The 23,256-nt window shown below is 35.8% G+C and overlaps 1 protein-coding gene across 3 annotated transcripts; it reads right to left on the reverse strand.

Annotated features, from left to right (window-relative positions):
- Positions 1-12,125: 12,125 nt before the first annotated feature.
- LOC131328878 (F-box protein FBW2) lies at positions 12,126-15,830 on the reverse strand. 3 transcript variants are annotated; one of them, XM_058361837.1, is made up of 3 exons: positions 15,589-15,830; positions 14,354-14,664; positions 12,126-12,869 (listed from the first exon to the last, which is right to left on the reverse strand). In XM_058361837.1, the coding sequence occupies exons 2-3, from the start codon at positions 14,662-14,664 to the stop codon at positions 12,269-12,271; spliced, it is 912 nt and encodes a 303-aa protein (XP_058217820.1). In that variant the 5' UTR covers positions 15,589-15,830; the 3' UTR covers positions 12,126-12,268. The 3 variants fall into 3 exon arrangements, with proteins under 3 accessions (XP_058217820.1, XP_058217818.1, XP_058217819.1); XM_058361835.1 differs by having other exon boundaries at positions 15,422-15,613; XM_058361836.1 differs by lacking the exon at positions 15,589-15,830 and adding an exon at positions 15,167-15,390.
- Positions 15,831-23,256: the final 7,426 nt, after the last annotated feature.

Genomic DNA, 23,256 nt, shown 5'->3' on the forward strand with positions numbered 1-23,256 from the left:
TGCAGCCCCAAAACTACGTCGTTTTGGGGGCAACTCACACTACAAAAGCAGACAAGGCAGTGGATGAGAAAAGTAATTACGTGGAAAATTATTCAGTGCTTTGGCCTCCCTAAAAGTTGTTGTTCCACATTCTTATAAACCCATAAAATGCATTTTCACCATCGGAAATCACTCCACCTGCCCTTCTCCGCTTGCCGCCGGCGACTGTAATCCATCCCCGGCTCCGCCATCCTCACCCAACCTGACCCTCTCTCTTTCCCGCGCCAACATCACTCCTCTACCACAGCTTTATGACCTTGTTCGGTTTGGCATTTTGAATTTGAGAGGAGAGAGATAGAAAGAGAAATGAAAATAATACTTAGGGAGAAAAGTTTTTGAGGACCGTGCGCAGAAAGAAAGTTTGGATCTAGAAACCCAAACTGAACATGGTTGTGTTCCCAAATTCCCATCCCCTCCTTTCCTTCTCTATGTTTCAAATTGTCCATTTGAAAAAAAAAATTACAAGTACCTCGACCACCTAGAAATGCATGCAGTACACTGTAAACTTGCGGTGATAAAACAGAATGTTGAGTTTTTTTGCCTTGGGATTCCTAAATCAAATCGAAAATGAAACAGAAAAAACAGATCAAGAAACCCACTCTTTGGGAATTAGAAATCAAGTCGAAACCGAATAAAAATTTCCAAATTGAATGACGACGAGATTTTGCAACGCAGGTGGGGTGAGGACGGTGGCGCCGAGGATGGATTATAGTCACCGGTGGCAAAGCAGAGAAGGGGATATGGACGATTTGGCTGGTGAAGTGCAGGGGCGAGAAAGGGAGAATTTGATTTAAGGGTCAGGATTCAGTTTGGACACGTGCAAAGCACTGAATAATTTTCCACGCCATCATGTTTTCCTCGTCCGCTGCCTTGTCCACTGGCGTGTAAGTTGCCCCAAAACAACGTCGTTTTTGGACAGTAGATTATAGCCTTTTTTGCTCCCTACAGGGGCTCGGGTTCCTTGCAAGAGATGGACGTGTCACTTGTTCCTGGACTTTGTCAAAATTGATTGCTTACTGTATGTACTATATAGGATGGGAGAGTGCGAGTTTTTGGCCGATTTGTCCTCTTTCTTTAAACAAATTGGAGGAATATCTAATTTTTGAAAAAGTTTTGTAAAAATAGTTCATCACGCATTATAAAAAGGCATGGTGTCATTTTTATGAAGCTTGCGTGGCAACAAAATCCACACAAGCAAATAATGCATATTAGAAATGCGTATTGGAGACATCGCGCATCTTCGAGATGCGTTTTGGGAAGGGGAAAATAAAGAGAATGCGCATCTATATCCTCCCTCTGCAGTAAAACTAAATTTGTTCCCTCTCTCTGAACTCAATGACTATGGCGTCTAAGCACAGTGTCTCTCTCCTCCTCCTCCTCCTTGTTCCCCTAACAATCTTCTTCCTAGGTACTACCCACATCCTTAATTTCCTTTCTCTTTTACTGATGTTGCCTTACACATGTATGAAAATTGAAAAGCCAGACAAATGGATGTTATGAGAATCCCCTGTTTTTATTCATTGCTTTTTTTCCCAAGTTTCTCAAATGCATGCTTTTCATTTTTTATTTTTTTAAAATCTTTTTTGAGCTTTTCATCTACCCAAGTCACAACTAAATTCTAACAATATGATTCGATGATCCAACATTTTTCCTTGTTGGTTAATCACATTTGGTTAGTTTGAATGCGTCGCCGATCACCTCGCCGTTGTTGCTCTCGCCGCCGCCGCGGCGGTGGAGATCGGCGAACTCCTCGAGGTCAATTGCGCCGTCGCCGTCCTTGTTGATCTCCGTCACGGCGTCGGTCACGTCGGCCGAGGACGTGCCGGCGTCGACGCCGAGGGCCTTGAAGGCGGAACGGAGCTCGGAGACAAATATCTTGCCGTCGCCATTGGTGTGGAACTTGTTGAATTCCTTCTGGACTTCGTCCATGTTGCCCAGGGAGGTGAGCGAACACCGTTGGATAGCATTGCCGAGGATATAGCGCATCTAGAAGATGCGCGTTCTCTTTTTCTTTTCTTTTTCCCCTTCTCAAAACGCATCTTGAAGATGTACGATGTCTCCAACACGCATTTTTAGTATGCGTCATTTGCTTGCGTGGATTTTATTGTCACGCAAGCTTCATAAAATGAATGCGTGATGAACTATTTTTACAAAATATTTCAAGAAATGAATATTTCTCCAATTCATTTAAAGAAAAAGGATAAATCAGCCAAAAACTCGGGAGACTGCATGTGCCTAGCTCGAGGGGAAGTAAGGTAGAAATTTCGCACATCCTCGCCGTTAAGAATAACTAGCGTTGTGCCCGTTCGATGCTTGAGATGAAAAAAAATACTAATTTGTGTGGCTCGATACTTTATAGTGAGAACCACACAAACATGTGGTGAAGAGGTAAGTTGGGCCACCACATAAAAGTGTCACTAGAGCATTGGGTTATTTTTCCTCGATTCTCATAAAATCTCTCTCTCTCTCTCTCTCTCTCTCTCTCTCTCTCTCTCTCTCTCTCAAAATTTAAACAAAATAAAAAAAATAAAAAATCTAGAAAATTAGGATTGAAGGCTTGTGAGACTTCAACACATTTGCTTAGTATATAGATTGATATATAGTTTATCATAAAGTTTCAAATGGTGACCTCTAAAAATGCGGACCCCTCTTTCTTGATCGAATTTCGATGATTCGAGCTGCTCAATGTATTCAGAACGTGATTTTAATGGTACCCGCGAAAAATCGGCAAAAAAAAATGACCGGAAAAGACTTGATTTGAGATATTGAACTGTTTTATAAAAAAAATTGTTCGGATAAAGTCCTTTCCAGTCATTTTTTTGTTGATTTCTCGCGGATACCCTTTAAATCACATTCTGATCACATTGAGCGGCTTGAATCATCGAAATTCAATCTGAAAATGCGAAAAATGAGGAGGTCTGCATTTTAACTAAAATGAAGACTCCCTCGTAGAAAACGGATTATTTAGTTTATTTACTACCGAAGAAAATGTAAAAGCTTGTAATGTAATCTTTTTTTTTCCTTCTCCGTCTTCTTCTTTACGGGATAAACAAAATTAAAACATGGGGAGCTTTAACTCCATTACATCATTTAGGATAAACTGATCAATACATGCAGTTTGGAATAGTCTAAATAACATAACGACTAAAATTAACTTTAGCGATTGCATCTGCACTCCAATTGGCCTCCCGAAACACATGGCACACTTCTGCTTTAAGCCGGTCTAGCAATAACATGCAATCAGTTTAATGTTAATTACTCAACTCATAGTTCCCCAACTCTCTCTCTCTTTGAGGAGATGCACCAAAGTCGTAAAATCTGCTTCCGCACAACAAATACCCTGCAAATTATGCTCCAAAGCAAGTTGCAACCCATCCCTTGTAAACCTTAGACCTTGATCTGTAGTTCTATTTAAAAGTTCTATGTTCTGTCCATACATTACCATCATACCATGTACTAGATACTAGTGTTTGGGGTAACTCCAACCAGGACTTCTGAAAGCTGAGCTCTAGACTGAGGCCATATAAGCCCGATAATATAATAAATGGCAAATTTTTGCAGTCGTCCCTCTAATTTTACAATTGTCTCAATTTCGTCCCTGTAGTTTGTTTTACATTCCAAATTGGTAAAATCGTTAACACCATTAATGAAACTAACGGAAAAATATGATTAAAAAATTAAGTGCTCCAATTTTCAATCCGATTGAACCAGTGCGAAGATCTTTTATTTTTGATCATTTTATCCTAAGTGGTCGTAATGAATTTTTTGCTCTAAGGCATTTCAACAAGCACCCGAAGACTCCTTATTTAGTTTCAGGGCTCTCTTAGGGTACTCATTAAAAGGCCATAGAGCCAAAAATCCATTATGACTGTTTAAAATAAAATGATCAGAAAAATAAGATTTTCGCACCGGTTCAAACAGATTAAAAATTGGAACACTTAATTTTTTAACTATATTTTTTAATATATAACTGGTGTAAAAAAAGGAGTTTTTAAATATCCATCCCAATAAGTCATCCCACGTAAGTATTTATCCCGCTCACTTTTAGCGGTTATGTTTTCATCCTTTCAATGAGTAAATTATCCTTCTTGCCCTTTTTAATGATATATATATATATATATATATATATATATATATATATATATATATATATATATATATATATATATATATATATATATGTATGTATGTATAGCTATATATTTGCTTCCTATCTTGGTGGGATTTGAATTTTAATGGTACTTAATAGATGATTTCAAAATGGAAGGAATGCACAATATTAGGGAATTCTAAAAAGGGATAATTGGGGAAGGAAAAAAGAGATAAACTATCAAAAAAAAATACAAATCGAAAAAAAGAGATAAGCCATGAATACACCATGATATAATCGGGGAAAAAAAATCATGATTTCATGAATACACCCTGATTATAAAAATATAAATCTGACCCATGATTTCATAAATCGAGAAATACACCATGATTTCAAGATTACATCATGATCAAACCATGAATACACCATGATTTAAATGGAGAAAAAATCAAGATTTAATCGGAAAATAAACAATCATGATTTCATGAATAAACCATGATTATAAAAATACAAGTCTGGGCCATGATCTCATAAACCAAGAGAAATACACCATGAAAAAACATTCATGAATTCATGAATACACCATCATGATTATAAAAATACCGCTCCTCCGGAGTATTCCACTCCTCCATCATCGCCACCGCAATTAGCCATGTTGGAATCGTAGAATAAGACGGTAATCCATCACTGACGTGCTTCAATTAGTGCTACTCAAAACCCAAACCCATGGCCACGATAAGAAATATGGCCCTTGATCCATGCCTAATGCTACTCTGCCCACGTCGTCGCCATATGGCCCATCCTCACCGCTGTATGATACGTCCCAAAATTCCGTCCCATCCTTGCTGCCGTCCTCCATCCCCAAGCTAGGACAGCGGAAAATCATGATGCGGCCACCGGCGCTGGAGATGAGGTGATTTTGACGCCATGCTGAGTTTGGGGCCTTCAATTGGTTTCATGCAGCCATGTGTATTTTCTTTTTTGGAGAATGGCATGACTGCCTTTCGCTCCTTTTGATCTGGAGCTAGATCAGACCGAGAATTCTGGGATGTGAAATCTATAAATACGGAAATGGTTTTCAAATTGGCCAAAGGATCATTATCTTCTTACTCAGAACTTGCGAAGTTAAAATTTGGTCTCAAAATTCTTTGCTATATATATAGTAATCAGATTAGTATAAACAGGGGTAAAATTGGGTTTATTTAAATGTCGGGATGAAAACATAATCGTTCAAAATGACAAAGATGATTACTTACATGGGATGAGATCTAAGAATGAATATTTAAGTCTCTCGTAAAAAAATAAGTGTTCCAATTTTCAATCCGTTTGAACCAGTGCGAATATCTTATCTTTCTGATCATTTTATCTTAAATGGTCATAATGGATTTTCGGCTATAAGGTCTTTCAATGAGCACTCTAAGAAAGCCCTGAAACTAAATAAGGAGTCTTCGGGTGCTCGTTGAAAGGCTTTAGAGCCAAAAATTCATTACGACTATCTAGGATAAAATGATCAAAAAATAAGATATTCGCACTGGTTCAACCGGATTGAAAATTGGAGCACTTAATTTTTTAATCATATTTTTCCATTAGTTTCATTAACGGTGTTAACGATTTTACCAATTTGAAACATAAAACAAACTACATGGACGAAATTAAGATAATTGAAATTAAATGGACGAAATTGAGACAACTGTAAAACTAAAAGGGACGACTACGAAAATTTACCCAGTAATAAAGGTCCAGTAAGATGACCAGACCAGCAGTACCCCCTGCCCAATCCTCTCCTGACATTATGGTTTTAGAATCATTGGGCCCAGTTTGGGCCTTATCTATCTCCAAGGCTCTAACCCCTAGATTGGACATAGTTACACTTGAAAGAAGTCCACAATGAACACTAAAGCTTGCGTCGGTTCGTTCTTGATCCCTTTGAAAAAAATAAATCTTTTTTTCTGTTAAAAAAAAAAAAAACAATGAACACTGAAGTCTGAGGTTAGACTTTGCAACCGGTTCCTCTCCAGTTTTGAAAAAATTTGACCAGTTCAGATTTTTATATTTTTTAGCTCCATCTCGTTCACTTTTATGATCAAATTTGTTTTATTTTGTAGAACTCAGTGTGAGATTTTTTTTGCTCACTTTTATGATCAGAAATTGAGGTAGTCCCAAGGACAAATCAGTGCCAAGGGGACAAGATATTGATCAACAACTGATAAGTACATTTTTATTTTGGAATAACTTTTTTTTATTAATTGTATTAGTTTATTTTAAAAATAAATGTGTTCTAAAATCATGTTCTTCAAATACCAATTAACATGATTTTTTTACCCGAAAATTTGATTGATGAGCTCATCCAAATGAACAATTTGAAAATTAAAGTGAGCTTGACGAAACCTGAAAATTTTAAAAAAATTGACTAATCTATTTTATCTTTTCAAAACGGGAGATATATTGTTGCTAGACTTGTACCCTTTTTAGAGAGCATTTGGAGCCCGTGTTGAGTGGATATTACCATTTGATGGCCTTTGTGTGTTTTGCGAATTAGTGCTCTGTAATCTGTCCCTTTGGCTTTGATGGCTTTCGCTTGTTGCCGGCGCTCTCTATCTCATGGCGATAATACATTTGTAATTTTTCTTCCTTCTAATGAAGCTCTTACACTTCCAAAAAAATAAAATTATTTGATTGAACTATATCCATTTTGATGTTTAATTAAAATTCTCACGTACCGGTCCATTGGATCCACTTGTGGGATATACAATACTACGGAAGTTTGATGTTGAACTGTGATTTATCCCAAGTCTTTTAATACAGAGTATGTGATTATGCATCACGTGCTACAATTAATTTAGGTTTTCAAGGCAGCTTTCGTACACCTAACTAATCTTTGGGGACCAATTCAACCGCTCAATTGTCAGAGTCTCAATTAAGATCAGAGTAAAAATCTGTATCGAAAATTGTCCCCATAAGACTTTGCAACTTGCAAGGCATGTATATCTTTTGTCCTTCTTTCTTTTCTTTTCTTTCCTTTTTTTTTTTTTTTTTGCATTTAGGTTCCTTTTGAAATTGTATTTCTGTCTTTTGGTTGTCTTTTTCAATCTTTATTACAGTACCTGCACATTATTTTCAGATTCTGAAGTATCTTATGAGTTTGCGAACAAAGAAAAGAAAAATTGAAGGGAGTGGGAATGGGAATGGAGAGAGGGGGACCATGTTTTGAATTTTTACTTTATCATAGGGACCACAGTTTTACATCATAGTCATTTCTGAGTAGCTAGGCCAGAGAACCAAAGATGATCTGCATCAGTTATTAAACCCATGCTAGAAATGGGATGCATACAAAGATAACTATTTAGAGAAAGACAAAAAATTGTGCCTTCAACGTAAGTACATTTTAAAATTTTTGTTAAAAACGGTGCCCGTGACTTCATCTTGACAATTGATTTTGACATTCCAGTTTTAGCTACTGGCACTCTACTTTGTATCTTAATCATGTGAGATTTCAAAATAAAAAGTAGAGTGTCACTAGCTAAAAGTGGAGTGCCAAAATTGCATTATATATATACACATACACACACATAAGGAAAATGATTTTGACACTCCAATTTTTTGTGATGGCCCTCCAAAATTTGTCTTTTAGTGTGCCTTGCTATGAATAATTTTTACACTAAAAGACAAGTTTTTGAGTGTCATCATAAAAAAAAATGGAGTGCCAAAATCATTTTCATATATATAAATGGCCATCTTCTTTTACTTATTTGTAAGGGTGAAGTAAATTCGTTTGCCCAACAAAAGAAATAGAAGTAAATTTCCCTCGTGCATGTGCAACACAAATTTTGATGGTAATTAAATCGAATTTTATCCCAACCCTCCAGAGTGAAATAGACAAAACACAAATCTCAAGGGTGTCTTGATAATATTTTATATATATATATATATATATATATATATATATATACACACACACACGTACACACACACACACACTGTAAGAAAAGAACAAGATCCAAAGATATGAATCACATGATTACCAACTACCTGTATTAAAATTAGCAAAATGAGCCCAAAAGTTTTGATTAATGAGAGAAAACAAAATAGAGGGACTGGCAATTAACCTTTCTTTGCAAGAGACATTCCTGAGAGCATTAGGCCACTCTGTATGGGGGCAGCTCTCCTCCAGTTTTTTGGTCCAGTTTTAGGCATTTGTGGGCCAATTCCGGACTCATAACAATAATCGGAATCATTCATTTTGTAGAGCTCATTGAGTTGGCCATTTATGTAAAAAAAAACTAGCTTGATTTAACATAGGTACATACATAATCGAAACAGATTTGTACAAGAAAAATGGGATGAAAAAATAATTCGAAACTTAAAATTTCTATTTTTTTTTTGTACAAATCTGTTTCGATCATGTACTTATCGATGTTCAATCAAGATATGAAACAAAATAAACAATGTAAATTTATTTTTAATGGTGTTTCATAATTAACAATCTCAATAAACCATGATCTAGAACTATCATGATCATCACAATATATTTATAAGCGAAGATTTAATAAAGAGCGACATATCCGGATCCATTAATGCAGAACTTGAGCGATCCAATAATTCATTGAAGCATCCATTATTTTTCCAAGAGTATTAATCCCTAGGTGGAAGACGGATTTCTATCTCTTGCCTTTTTCTTTTTCTACCTTTTAGTATCACGTATATTGATAGAACCTAGACTCTCTTTTATAGGCAGAGAGAGGACCAGTTTTCAAAATGAACATTGATACTTACTTCCCATTAAAGTAAAGTCTATTTAAGAATTAACTTCTCTATTTGACCTATAGAATAAAAATTTACGCATAAAGATACAGAGAATTTCATTAAACTCAATGTGTCATATGCAACATGTGGACCACCACAATAACTAAATTAAAATTTAGTCTCACAAACATAAACAGCCCATCCTCACGCTATCTGCTCAACTTTTCAGGGGCACAATGCCAGAGATCACTCCCTGGCTACGGATTTAAAATATAGCATAACCAACACGGCAAGCTATACAGCCCATAACAAGATCCCAGAATCTTTAGAGGTTTTTTTTTTTTTTTTCTTTTATAACGTGTCTGGCCAGTTTACACGCACCTCGATTAACCACACGGAATCAATCTCTCAGAACATGAAATCTTAGAAGAGAGCAAATTCCTAAATCTCTGGACTTAACCGAGCCAACCCTTCAGGTTTAACTAGGCACATAGAGTTGCCCATCAAAAAAAACCTAGGAACCTTAGAGCATGTCCACTTTGCCCGTAGTCTTCTTTTTTTGACAGCTATGGTGTTAAATAAATTTTGAAAGGATAAAAAAAAGTAGCCATATGGTAACCAATAATTCTAAGTACCCCGTTAAATTACCCCAAAAATATCCCAAAAAGAGATCATCGCGTTGCATTTGCTTGTTCGGTGCTATTTTGGTCTGACGGCCTAGTTTTTTTTTTTTTTGGTTCTCGAAGGAAAGAGGAGGGCGGAAAAATTGTTTGGTTTTGGTGGACTATACAAGGTTTAACAAATACATCTTGCTGTCAAATTTGACACCAAAATTAAATAGCTTTGTCAAGTTTTGACAATGACAAGATTTGGCATGCTGGTGGACTTATTCTTAGTACTAACACTTTTTTTAACATGAGAAGAAACTACTCTACGTTTTTCCATCTATGCTAACCGATCGAGATCTAAGTGAAACGAAACGGATTCACTTTCAAACATCCAATAATGTAGCTTCCAAACAGCCCCTTAGTATTGTCAATACCACATTCTCAGTACTCCTGCAAATTTCTTTTACCTTCATTGTATTAGTTTTTAGATAATAGTATAATCCGTTATCCAGCCCAATGAACTGGCTAGCTAATTCGGATGGCAATTTCATCATTTACGAGAATTTTCGTTGTTCAATCGTGTTGGGCGTACTATGCACAAACACACATCTATTACATGCACAAACATATTGAATGCAATTCCTACATTCCAAACCTAGGATATTTTTTGTTCAATGATCAACGCAATTCAGTATTATTAGAATAGTTTAGATTGCTACCTTAAAAGAGGAATTGAACTCTTGATCTCTTTTCTCCTTACATCTTAAATGTACTCATGACGCCATTAGTCCAAAGGCCTCTTGGCAAGTTAGAAGAAATTTTGTGTATATTGGGGTATAATTCACCATATTATATACTTTTATCAGGCTCTATTCCGCTAAGATTTTCTTATTTTTTAAGTACTAAGGCTAGGTTCTGCTAAGGTCCTTATTCAAAAAAAAATTGCGTTTGTTAGTTTTGCGCCGAGCTTTTGTGAATTATTGATTCGTCTTGACGAGACGAATCAGAAAAGTAAAAAAATATTTACTTGTACCCAAATATTTTGGGAAATATTCACTTTTAAGCTAAAAAGTGGCAATCAATAATCCCTACAAATTTGATGCAAAATTAACAAATATAAAATTCTTTTGAATAAGGACACCACATTATTTCTCGATTTACGAGACAAGTCATGCTCTCACAATTATCTTTGATTCAAAAAACAAGTTCGAATAAATACTTATTTTTCTCAACGGAACATGCCTCAATACTTGTAACACAACCTTGATGGCTTTGCTGGGTTTGGTGGTGGTTATGTTACCCTCAGCCTTGATTGCTTTGATTGTCATTGCCGTAGGCCGGTTTCCGCCGCCGGTCTCTACATTTGGTGATTGAAGGGGTTAGGGTTTTGGGGCTGGATTGGGTGGACCGGTTTAGGGTGTTTTTGGGCTTTATTTTGCTTTATTTGGGTGATGGGTTGAGCTATATTGTTTTATTTGGGTGTAATCCTTATAGACCTTTGGGTGGGGCTTTGCTCTTGAGATGTATCATCCAACTATTTGTTGGATCCCCTTCTCCATGTTTCTATTTTTAATAAAATTCATCTTTTGCCGATAAAAAAAATACTTGTAACACATCAATCTTAAAAGTCTTAGATATCAGAAAATAGGGGAATATATGGGGTTGAATATTCGGTTGATACTAATAGCAAGAACATTTAGAATTTCCAAATCATATTATTGCTTTCTTTGCTTGGTCTTTCCACAACGAAGAAAAGAGAGAGCACCTATGCTTTTTAACCCAAAAGCTAATAAATCTCTGTGCACTTTTATGGTGGCTTGAAGAAATTAATACTAGGACCTTATCGCTTTTTGGTAAGCCAAATCTACCCATTTTTAATCATAATCATGAGGACATTTCACCAAGAAAAAAAATCATGGGACTTGTCAAAGTCTGGACTATGTCGACAATAGTCCGCAGCTGGCCCCCATTCTAATGGGAACATCAACAATGTCAACTTTTTCCTTCCTCTTTTGAAAATAAATAAAACCGCCAACATCCATAAGCAGATCGGTGGTCTCCAACACTGGGACTTTTAATTTTTGACAAATTTTTATTTTGACGTTTGTTTTTTTTTTTCTTATTTGTTTTTTTTTTGCTGTTGTTGTTTGGACCTTTTGGGGTCCTTTGTAGTGTTTGGTTATGAATATATGTTTGTGTTTCCTCAAAATAAAACCAATGCTGCTACATACAGCAAAAGAAGGGACAGATTTTATGCACAAATCGGTTGTGGAGCCCACTACGAGTCTCACACAAATGATTCGAGCTGTTCATTATTTGTGTTTGCATTTCATGTCGCATCCGTATCTAGTTTCTTGAGATTCATCTCTAGCTTTCTACTCATGATGGGGACACGTACGCTTTTGCCCACTTGTTTTCTGAGAAATATGATCTAAAAAAGTTCGTATATTTTCGTAAAGCATTTCCATATGCCAAGGGAGATCCGTAGTGCACCAATGCACTATGGGCGCACCTCGGTATCTGAAAGAATCAACAAATCAATCTGATTTTTTTTATTTTGGACAAAAAGTGTATTGTCCACTGAGAAGAACTCAGGTAAATCAAAGCCAGAGAAACAAGAACTAATAACAATGACTCATTGGCAGTGAAACATAAAGACCAACAAGTGTCATTGGATTGAAACATATACAACCATATATAACACATAGAAGTCCCAAAGCAAGAAAACCCAGAAAGAAACAGCCACAGGAAAAGAAGACAAATTTCACAGGGGAGAAAGCAAGAGAGCCTAAGGAGATGGGGGCCAATCATACACAGTATCGTCATCGAACCCTTCATAAAACCTCAATTCCAGACTTTCGTCGTCATCCCACATCCCTTCAAAACTGTCGCTGTCGTAAAACGACTCTGAGAAGTCGGAGCAGAATTCCCAGTTGTTCGTCTCGTAATGGTCCACGACATCAGGCCCTAAAACCTTCAACTTCGGAAACTTTTCTTTCAACCGTTTCTCATCGAGCTTCACATTCCAACACCCTCTCAAATCCAACAACTCGAGCTCAGGACAATTGGAGATGATTTCGAGAACACTTTCGGTCTCGACAAGAAGGTAAGCTATCTCGAGCTGTTTGAGCTTTGGCATTGTGATAGCAATAGAATGAGCCTCGTCCTCCTGTGAAAGCTTTCCATCCATGTCTATTGGGTGCATGTTCCGGCGAAGCCCAGTCAGCGACTTGCAGTGCTTTCCAATGGCTTCTAAACCACGAGCACCAATGTTGGCACAGTAACTCAAGTCTAGGGAGGTGACAGTTGAAAGCCTTCCGGCAACCTGTTCGACAATTATGTCGCTTATGTTGCTTCTGGGCAGTCGTAACGTCTGGAGGGAACTGGCACTAGCAAAACCGAAAACGATACAAAACTAAACCATCACTTAGAACTCAGGATCAAGATTTCGTTTCGGTTTGTTGTTTTGGCAAACATAGAAAGAGAAATATTTCGGAAACATTTCACAAGAGACACAAGGAAATTGAAGAGCACAAGAAATATGTAGAAACGTGGAGTCGTGGACTAAAACGTATCTACGAGCATAACAGTATAATAATTGATGATCAAGATACTTACTATGTTAATTGATCGCTTCACTATTTTGTAAAAAAAAACCATTACAGAATCAAAACGTAAACTTCCTTCTAAAACAAAAGTTGTCGAGCAATGTCAAATAATAAGAATTCCATGCTAACACAACTTTGGTTTTGCTAATGCTGCGTGATTTTTTCCCATGCGTTTTGCCATATTCTGACATCATTCATTGGAAGTCCTAGAATTTCATTATTCCACTGTTCTTGGGTTTCGGTCTCTTAGGAAAGCTAACATGTTTTGGCTGTTCAGATTGAGGCAAAAGATTTTATTTCTCGATTATAAATGAACAATAGGCTTATCAAAAAAAAATAGTGAACAATAGCTTCTATACAAGACCAAAGTACCATAAAGATGGGTACAAGGTTGACCCCAAAATATTGATTCAGAAGAGAGTGCTAAGAAGTGGACTAGTAAGCTATGATACATGCCATCATGTACAGATGTAGGGTGCAGATACCGGATACGTGTCTTAACATCTGATTTACCTAAAAACACGGACACATGCCTAATTGTTCGTATTTCTTTGTACCCTTTTACACTTGTAAGTGGCGTTTACAAGGCACTGAGCTTGGTGTTTACGAGGATGCAATACTGTGTCGAATGCATGTCATGCATTTATAGCACCCTTCCTTAAGTTCCTTATGAAAGAATCCATATTCTGGCTCGGATACCAAGAAACTTGGAAGAGTCTATGCATAATAGCTGACCCTCTGGTCAATCTAATGTAGCAGAGATTTTGCACCTTATATAAGCAGCAAAATGGGCCAACGGTTTCATCATAATCAGGTCTGGATCAGTAAATCATATAACCTTACAAGTATGGATCAGCCCAAACACCAACTGCCTAAGCACCGAAATTTCATCAATAGTTTCCTCTTATTGATGTCTTGAAGAGTTGATTGAGTATCAAACTAGACTATTAGGATTCCATTTTATTCCTGTCCGAATCGGTAACTAATGCAGCATTTTCTTAGCTGAAATAGAATGATCATTCACTTCCAATGCTCATTCCGACGTTTCCTTTGCTAAAAACATCGGAATGTACATTACAAAGAGTATCATCATTCACCAATTTAGGTGAATGGCTGGAATTCCAATTTTCAATTCATTCCCAAAATCATACCAGCAAACCAAACGCTGCCTAAGCCCAATCTATGCAGAAAAGCACGCCTTCAATCACGGAAATACAGCTAAACAATAAAAATGTGAAATCACAGAATACTGTACTTCTACTTACTGCTCTGCAATGAAGGAGAACATGAGGTCATTCTGGAGTTCAGCAACACAGAGCTTCCGAAGGGGGGAGCTTCGCGCGATCAGCATCCGAAGCAGCCGATCGATGGTATCAGGCTCAGGCTCGGCCATATCACTCCACTCAACAATGTCAATATCTTGCCAGCAATAAGGCCCTGCGATCACTTTGCCCCATGATTTGCAAACCCTAGGCACCACTGCTAGTTTCTCCTGGAGGGATAGGTTCCGGAAAATTAACCCAAGCGCATCGGGTATTAGCTCGTCCCAGCACCGATAATCAGCCCCTTTGTCCATCTAAAACATCACATAAAAAATTCAGAGAAAAAAAAAAAGAAAAGAAAAGGAAATGAGGTTCAGGTTTCACAGGTTAGTCCATTTTCATCAGTTTTGGGTTGTGAATATCAAGATTCCTCAAGATCGAAAAAAGAATACATAGAAAGCAAGTGGGCATGAGGAAAAAATGTGACCTTTTTGTTTTTAATATTTTATTTTACAAAGACCACTGTTGCAGATCAGAACAGGTTTGTGGTTGTGGATAAGAAATTTTTAGAGATTGAAAGAGATGGAAGTACCAGATCCATGACAAGAGGAAAACCAACAACTGTAATACGGACAAATAGGTTCCAAAAATCATAATTCCTATCAATTTTCAGAATTTACCCCTTGCCCCCTCCAAAGATCCAATTTTTTTTTTTCCAGACATTAGGAAAATGGATTCAAAACCCAAAAGAAAATATTGTTCTACGAATAAATTGGGGCAAGAAAATTACAAGGGAAATAAATGAGGCATATTTGCCAAAGGGAGCCAAAGGGGAAAGAAATCAATCGGAGTGAAGAACAAAGTTCAGAAGGAGAGATGTATAGGCCAGAAAGTTGAGAGAAAATTGGAGTGAAATCAGATGCAGAGCCAATTTGGGGGGGGGGGAGGAAACATCTGTGTAGACAAATACCCAGATGGAAAAAGCAATAATCAGATCAAATAAATCAATAAATAAACACCCATACAGAGGCGTTTATATGTGAAAGCAAGATAAAACAAACTCATACTTACATGAGAACGGAAAAGGAAAAGGAATGAGGCATGCGAGTTACCAAAACTCGATAGAAGCTTAAAGACTCGGCCTTTATGCTTCGGATGAGCTAAAGGGCCACCGAGTTATCCGCCAGAAACTGAGGAGAGAGAGAGAGAGAGAGAGAGAGAGAGGATTTTACACTTACAAGGCAAAAATTACTGAAGGCCACCTACCATTCCAGGTGCAGTGCAACCACCAACAAAGAAACACGAAGAGATGGAACAAGAAGAGTAAAGACAAGAGTAAAAGCCACAAAGCCCACGATTTGTATGTGAAGATAGATAAAAGGTAAAAAGTGGTGCTAGTATTTGCGATTGTGAATGCAATTTCTATTGACAGTTTTACTGTGATCTGTGAAGAAATCAGATGAATGAGAAATGTATTGACAAGAGGGGGGTAGATGCGGTGAAAGTTTTTTTTAATAAGGAAACGGGGTTCCGGCTGCTGTAAGTGCAGTAAACGAATCCACGCGAGAGTTTGGTTCGGCTCGTTTAGTAAACGAGCTAAGCTTGAACTTGAGTTTTCTGCTCGTTTAATACAGTAGTTCGACAAAAATTTGACTCGTTAAGGGAGGCTCAGCTCGACTAAAGAGGCTCGTTTAGTAAATGGCTAATTCGGCTCGTTAAAAGCTCAGCTTATTAATGCTCAAGCTCTCGAATTTTTGGCTCGTTTACAGCCCTGGTTGTGAGTGCCACACTGAGTTCATTTTGATTTCAAAATTTTGATCCGAACCGTTCATGTTATAGAGTTTGTTGGGTAAAAGTTCTAACCAAAGATCAACTCGATCCGACATCTCAACTCAGTGGCCAGAATACATTATTCTCGAAAGAATGAATGGCAATACAGACTTTTGGATTGCACTCCATAATAAATTTTGTTTGATGGCGTAGTCACCGGTATCGAATTGACGAGATTAATTATTTCAAGAATATTTAACTTGTCAAGTTTTACAACATAAACGATTTAAATAAAAGTTTTGAGCTCGAGATGAAATTCTATTTTAGAGATACAACAGAGCTTGCTGTGCTTGGGGAGACGGCAAATCCCAAGTCTTGTAGTCTATATTACCACGTATTTAGATACTCGGATATGCTAATAATAATGTTGTCTCAGTCAAATTCAAAGATGGCCTCACAATTTTTGATTTTTTGTGATTGGATCATGAGTACCTAAATGTTCTATAATAGGGAAAAAAGTGATTTCTATGTATTCGGTAAAACTGTAATTAATTTGTTGAAGTAATACAATTAACTATGTCAATTTACTTCAACTCAGAAGTGTTTCCAGTAGTGAAAAATTTATAGATTTTTATTTGTGGTTGAGAAGTTGTTAGATGTTTCCGGTGGTGAATAAGTTGTTGATAAATTTGTGTGTAGAGTTACTATAGCAAAAAAAGTTTATGTTAACTTTTTGTTAGTGAAAACGAAATGATAAAATGTTAAAACTTTTTTGTTAGTGAAAACAAAATGATAAAATGCGTAATACACCTTATGAGTGGGTGGTAGAATTGGCTCACCAAAATTAGTTCAAGAGTGCGCAAGGTGGCTTGAACACTTTAGTTGTAAAAAAAAAAAAGTTCATTAAACAATTTTGTCTAAATAGCCACCTAAGGTTCCTTTACTATTAATTTTGTCTAAAAAGTTCAACAATTTAGGACTGTCCCCAAAAGAAATTCAAAGTCCATTATTGTGGGCTAGCTCCCTTGCATTATGGTATCTGGGGTTCTGACTAGTCAGTCTCATTTTTGTCTTTGGGTATCTATCTAGACTCATCAATTGTCAAACACTAATCACACAAGTCCTTTTTTTCCACCACCCACGGGCATTGAGTTTAGCATTGGGAAAATTATTCCATGCGGAAGGAATATTACATTGTAGTGTCTCAGTTCATGTATTATTAGTTAATATTACAGGATTCATTACTTTTTGTTGATGATTTGAAAAATAAATTGACATTTGATTAGTGGTGAAGATTGTTTGAAAACCACCAAATAATAATATTTTTTAATCATAACTTTTTCTTTCTCTTTTTTTATTATTATCTGTTTTTCTTTCTTTTTCTCTATACAGAAGGAAATTCAAAGGATTTTCCGTTTGACAAAAAAAGAGAGAAGGAAATTCAACAATGAGCTAAAAGAGAAGAAACACTTTATACTTGTCCATACACACACACACGTATTTATATATAGCTCATGTATAGCTAAAACTTTAAACAATTATAATTTTTGTTGTGTATATTCAATTTTGCAAAAAAAACAAAAACAAAACACAAATCTGGAACGTATTCGACAAGATCTTTCAAACAAGATCCATTTGAATATGAAATTGTGTACACGTAAAAAAGTTATTTTATTCCATTAATTAATGAAGAGTTCACACTCCTTCTAGACAATTTACATCCCCCAAGTGAAAAACTTTACACTCATCCAATGCAAAATTCACACCCCTCTAAACAATTCACTTTCCAAAACATGCAATTCACATCCTAAAATGTAGAATGTAACCCTCTATAACAGACAATTCACATATCTTATTATACACAATTTACACCCCCTTGAACTCTTGTTGCATACAATTCACACCCCTTATTATACACGATTCACACTACCCTATAACAAACAAATTTTTTTTTGTCGATCCTATAACAAACAATTCACTCTAAAAAATTATTATTTTTTCTATACAAAATTTCACATTTAATATACATCTTGTTTGATAGATCTCATCGAGTAAATTCTAAAATTATAAATTTTACAATATATGTAATAAAAGATATTGAATTTTTAAAATTGATATACAAAAAGTAACAAAGTATGTCTACGTCCGCATTTGTCAACATCAACCACATGCTTATTATGTTATTCACGCACGAATGACTTATAAATGAAACGAATAGTGAGACATAAAAAAAGATTGGAACAAGACAAGCTCCCAAAAGGGGGAACCAGTAATTTCCCGATGGTATTTTGGGCTTCCGGCCATGAATTACAGGGCCCATCTTGAGATATGATGCTGATCCTCTAATGGCAGCTTCCTTTTACCTCTTTCCCTTCTGCTATTTTTCATTCTATATATTCCCAAACCATATGATATGATTCTCAAGAGAGTACCTTAAGTCCTATGCCCACTTGCAATCGTTCCGGCAAAAGAAAATTAAGCGAAAAAAAAAATTAGTACTTTTAATTTTTGTTTAAAAAGTGATAGGTTTTCATCAAGTATATTTTTAGAGCCCGATGATCTATAAAAGAAATCAAGTATAGATTTAGAAATGTACTTATTTCGAGGTACAAGTGTATGTTCTTCATTGTTGATACAATTAACTCTAGTATGTAGCATTGTTTTATTATAACTTAGGTGGGCAACCACGCCCGCGTACGTACCTAGATTAATTCTGCAAGACCAATCCCACCATCCACTCAAGGGGCCAAATTAAAGCCCAGGCCAAGTCCCAGTTTAGATCAATCCCACCATCCACATTCCCGATTCTTTTTTTTTTACCCTCTGGATGCAAGTCTATGCATTTCTTTGACGGTGAATATTTATAGAACATGTATAACTTATTAAGCTTTGTTATCCGTTAACAAAAACTTTATGATTCTATGTCTCGTAGACTAAAACTTTGGAAACAAATTGAATTATAATTAACTCCCATATATCAGGTAGTGTTTTGGCCTTGATTACGAGCCAATAATGGTAATTAACTAATGATTGAAGGACAAATTAATGTACGTACCTTTTGTAACCACATACTCCATTTTAATTGGACTTAGGGATTGTAGTACGCTTCGAAAGAACTCGTCTGACATATTATCATTATGATCTATTTATAGAGTTCGTCGAGCATATTCATCAAAAATCAAGTTGATCGGATGTCTATAATCACATGTTTGGACAACATATCTTTTTTTAGAAAAAATGAATGATTAGCATGATTCCGGCCGGATGAACTGTAAAATAAAACTTGTCAATCCTATGATTATAGATGTCCGGTTAACCTGATTTGGAAGGCAAATAAAATGTTAGGCTTACTCTATTAAAATGGTTGATTAGTAGAAATACTTTAAGTAGTTAAGAGCATATTAGAATTTTAGCGGGCTTGGCCAACTTTATTATTAGCTTTTTATGTTCATATTTTATGAAGTTCTGTTAGTTTTTGGGTCAGTTTTTTCAGATTATTAATTCATTCAGACTAGATGAATCTCTTAAATAAAATATTATAAAAAAAATTAAAAGGTCCAAAAGAGACCAAACCAATTAAAAAGACCTATATATCTACTTTAATTTATTTTGTATCCAAAGTTACTTCAAGTTTTTTTTGTCAATAGTTTTCATTTTTAGATGACTCTGATCTAGATGAATCAATAAGTATTCCGTAAAATTTTGATTTAGTATTAACAGAAAAAGTATTAAAACAAAATTTAAAGAAAATACTAAACACAGTAGTATAATACTCTCTCTGTCCCAAATTGCTGGTCTTTTTTGTGCAGTCGTGTCACTCAAACAATTATTTATATTTCACAATCTATAATGTATTTTATGGTTTCAAAATTTTCTTTAATAGAATTAATTGAGTTCTATCAAACACGATCCATATCGAATATATAAAGTATTACAAATTAAAAGATATTGATAATTTTTTGAGAGATCCCAAATAGTGAAAATGGACAAGCAATTCAGGACGGAGAGAGTAATGTTAGGCCAAGGTGCCAGTTGTGAATAGGAATTGTAACGACCCGATTTTTCAAGGAATTTCGGAAGCATTAACCCTAAAATACATTGAATTTTACAAACTATTAGGCCCCTATTTATCCTTATACAAAAATTACAATTTCAAAATAATACAAAAATCTATGTACATTTATGTAACAAAAGCAACTCCAGAGCGACTCTAGTTTTGACACGAATTCCAAGCAACGTTGGCCCAGACTCCGTTCCAGGGGGTCCCACCTGTATCAACTGCTCCATTGTGAAATCCTGCACACTCTGGCAAATTGAACGCCGAAGCAAACGATTTGCCAGGATACAAACGTATTCTGAGTGATAATGCACCAAGTAGAAATCCTAAAACCCAATACCACATTATGCAAATCAACGATATAATAGTTCATAATACACCAAAGGTACAGAATAATAACACATCGTCTTTTTCTTTACTATCCATCATCTTACATGAAATCTAAGGATCATCTCCACGATATTCTTTCCTCCCACATCCACTAACTACAATCGTCTCATGGGTCCACCATTCCTCTTGCTTATCCTGCACCAGGGTCCTAGGTGAGCGCACCTAAGTTATATACCGAGTATGTTCTCACTTAAGACCATAACAGGAGGATCGAGTCATCCCATGACGTATCGTACATTAGGGTCGGACATCCACTACCCAACGCTAACTATAACCGTCTCAGGGGACCCATTCTCTTTTCCGAAGAGAAACTTCCCATGACGTATCATACATTAACGTCTCACTAACTATAACCGTCTCATGGGATCCATTCTATTCCTTGAAGAGAAACTTTCCATGACGTATCATACGTTAGCGTCTCACTAACTATAACCGTCTTATGGGACCCATTCTCTTTCTCGAAGAGAAACTTTCCATGACGTATCATACGTTAGTGTCACAACATTGGGCCCCGCAGGTAACCCATTTCAACACAGGGCTTTATAGGTTACCCTTGCCATCGCCATGGCTCAATTCACAATCTATATAGTACTTACACTTTCAATACTTTACCATTTTCCATTTACTTATCATTATCTACGTTTTTCACTACTCATAATCACCCGGGGAACCTATTTGTCTAATCTACAACCACAACAAAATACCACATGGTTCAACATTTCAACTAAAATTACTAACATGTCAACAACACATAATCATGCAATAAATTTTATCCTGCCATAGAATTAATCATGCGAGTAACAAAATAATATTCAGTCAAACAATTAATTACTACACTTAAAATTAAGTCTATTTCTCTCGTTTAGAAATTTTATAAAACATTTCTACTATTTATACATTTTCTTTAACTCTCATATTATTCATAGATTTTACAAACTAATTTTTATTGGAAAATACTTATTGCTAAATTTAGTATTTACTAACTATATTAAATATTAATATGAGATTTTCATAACAACAAAATTATGCGAGGCTATTCTAGTCAATATTTATTAGAGTTAAAGATTAACTAATATATAATCTAAAATATTTCTTGTTTACAATCTAAATAAATTTTTAGTAATAAAATATTCTTGTTAATATTTCATAAATATTTATCTACCCCAATAATTTATTAAACACGTAAACGTCCACTCAAATACAAATCAACAATGCATCATTAATAGTAATTTCGCAATCAAACACTTGTTAAACGAGCATAAATTTTCATAAGGTATAACACTAATCATTCCAGTACAATCGAACTGAATTTTAATATAAACAGGACTAAAAATAAATTAACAATTTAACAGCAGGTCATCATCTTCAATAAACTTTAAATCTAAGTCTTAACTCTATTAAAATGCAGATTAAAGTTTTGGGTTTCCGGAAAACTACCTCAAACGTGATTCTAAGTCCGAATAAGTGTTGTACGGTGTTCGTAGATCGCCATGGTGGTTTTGAAATCTCGAGACAGCGTCCGGGGGCACTCCGACAAGGCCCGCAGCAGCGGTGTGCCCACGAAACTCATGGTGTGCACACACCTACGGCCACAACTCTCTCTCTCTCTCTCTCTATCTCTCTCTTTTTTCTCTCTCTCTCTCTCTCTCTCTCTCTCTCTCTCTCTATTCTAGACTCAACAGTAAAATTGGGAGTAAAATAATATACTGGTGTTCAATTTTTGAATTTATGTGGGTATGTATAATGAGAGAGAATAAGGTAGTGATAATGTGAGAGGATAAGTATAGAAGTGGTGGAATGAGGAAGGAGAATAATACTGATAATGATAAAAAGATAGGGGACAAGTGCCACATTTGGGGGGGTTTTCAATTCTAATGTATGTGGACGCATGTATGTACATGGTGAGAATGTATCTGGATGCGTGTATGTATAGGATAAGAGAGAGAAGTGGAGAGTTAGTTTGAATAGAGTTCTACTTAGGGTTTAGATAGGAAAGATAAGAGATGAATATGAATCACTGATTCCCTGTATATCTAAAGTTTAAATACATATCCTATACAATAGTGCAAATAAATATCAATTGTACACATAATAATATATTTTAATTATTCAATCTCATTAATTATTGAATTAGAAATTTAACAATATAAATTTGTATTAAAAAAAAAATTTGAGTCGAAAATCCGGGTCGTTACAGGAATAGCAACAGGGTGGAATGGGTTTTTGCGTACCCCGACCTGAAATTATTACCCGACCCCGACTAGGTATTTTTTGGGTACCCCCGTTCTTGTCCTGATCGGAGAACGGATTTACTCGTACCATCACGCTTTGTAAAAATTAAAAAAATTGCTAATCTAAAAGCAAAATAAATATAAATAAAGTGTTAGTTTAGTATTATGGTGAAAATATAAAGGTAAGAATATAAGGGTTTTTTAGTATAATGATAATAATATTAGGGTAAAAATATAAAATTTGAAGTATTAATGAAATTAGATTAGGATAAAAGTATAATTTTATAAATAAATACATTTTGGGGCGGGGAACTATTTTCCCGAAACCAGCCGGATTTTAGTTTTTTTACCCCGATACTTGAAAATGTGGTGAAAATCTGTCCCGTTCGGGACGGGATGGGGTCGGTCCAATTGCATCATCTCTAGTCGCCAAGCAAGCCGAAAAAATTATTCCACTC

The sequence above is a fragment of the Rhododendron vialii genome, chromosome 6a, assembly GCF_030253575.1.
Source record: "Rhododendron vialii isolate Sample 1 chromosome 6a, ASM3025357v1".
Taxonomy (NCBI): domain Eukaryota; kingdom Viridiplantae; phylum Streptophyta; class Magnoliopsida; order Ericales; family Ericaceae; genus Rhododendron; species Rhododendron vialii.

What these genes read in the sequence shown, in the direction of transcription:
- LOC131328878 (XM_058361837.1), bottom strand. Translation starts at nt 14,664, where the DNA reads ATGGACAAAGGGGCTGATTATCGGTGCTGGGACGAGCTAATACCCGAT. An exon ending in TTCTCCTTCATTGCAGAGCA is followed by an intron (nt 12,870 to 14,353) that starts GTAAGTAGAAGT and finishes CGGTTTTGCTAG; the next exon opens with TGCCAGTTCCCTCCAGACGT.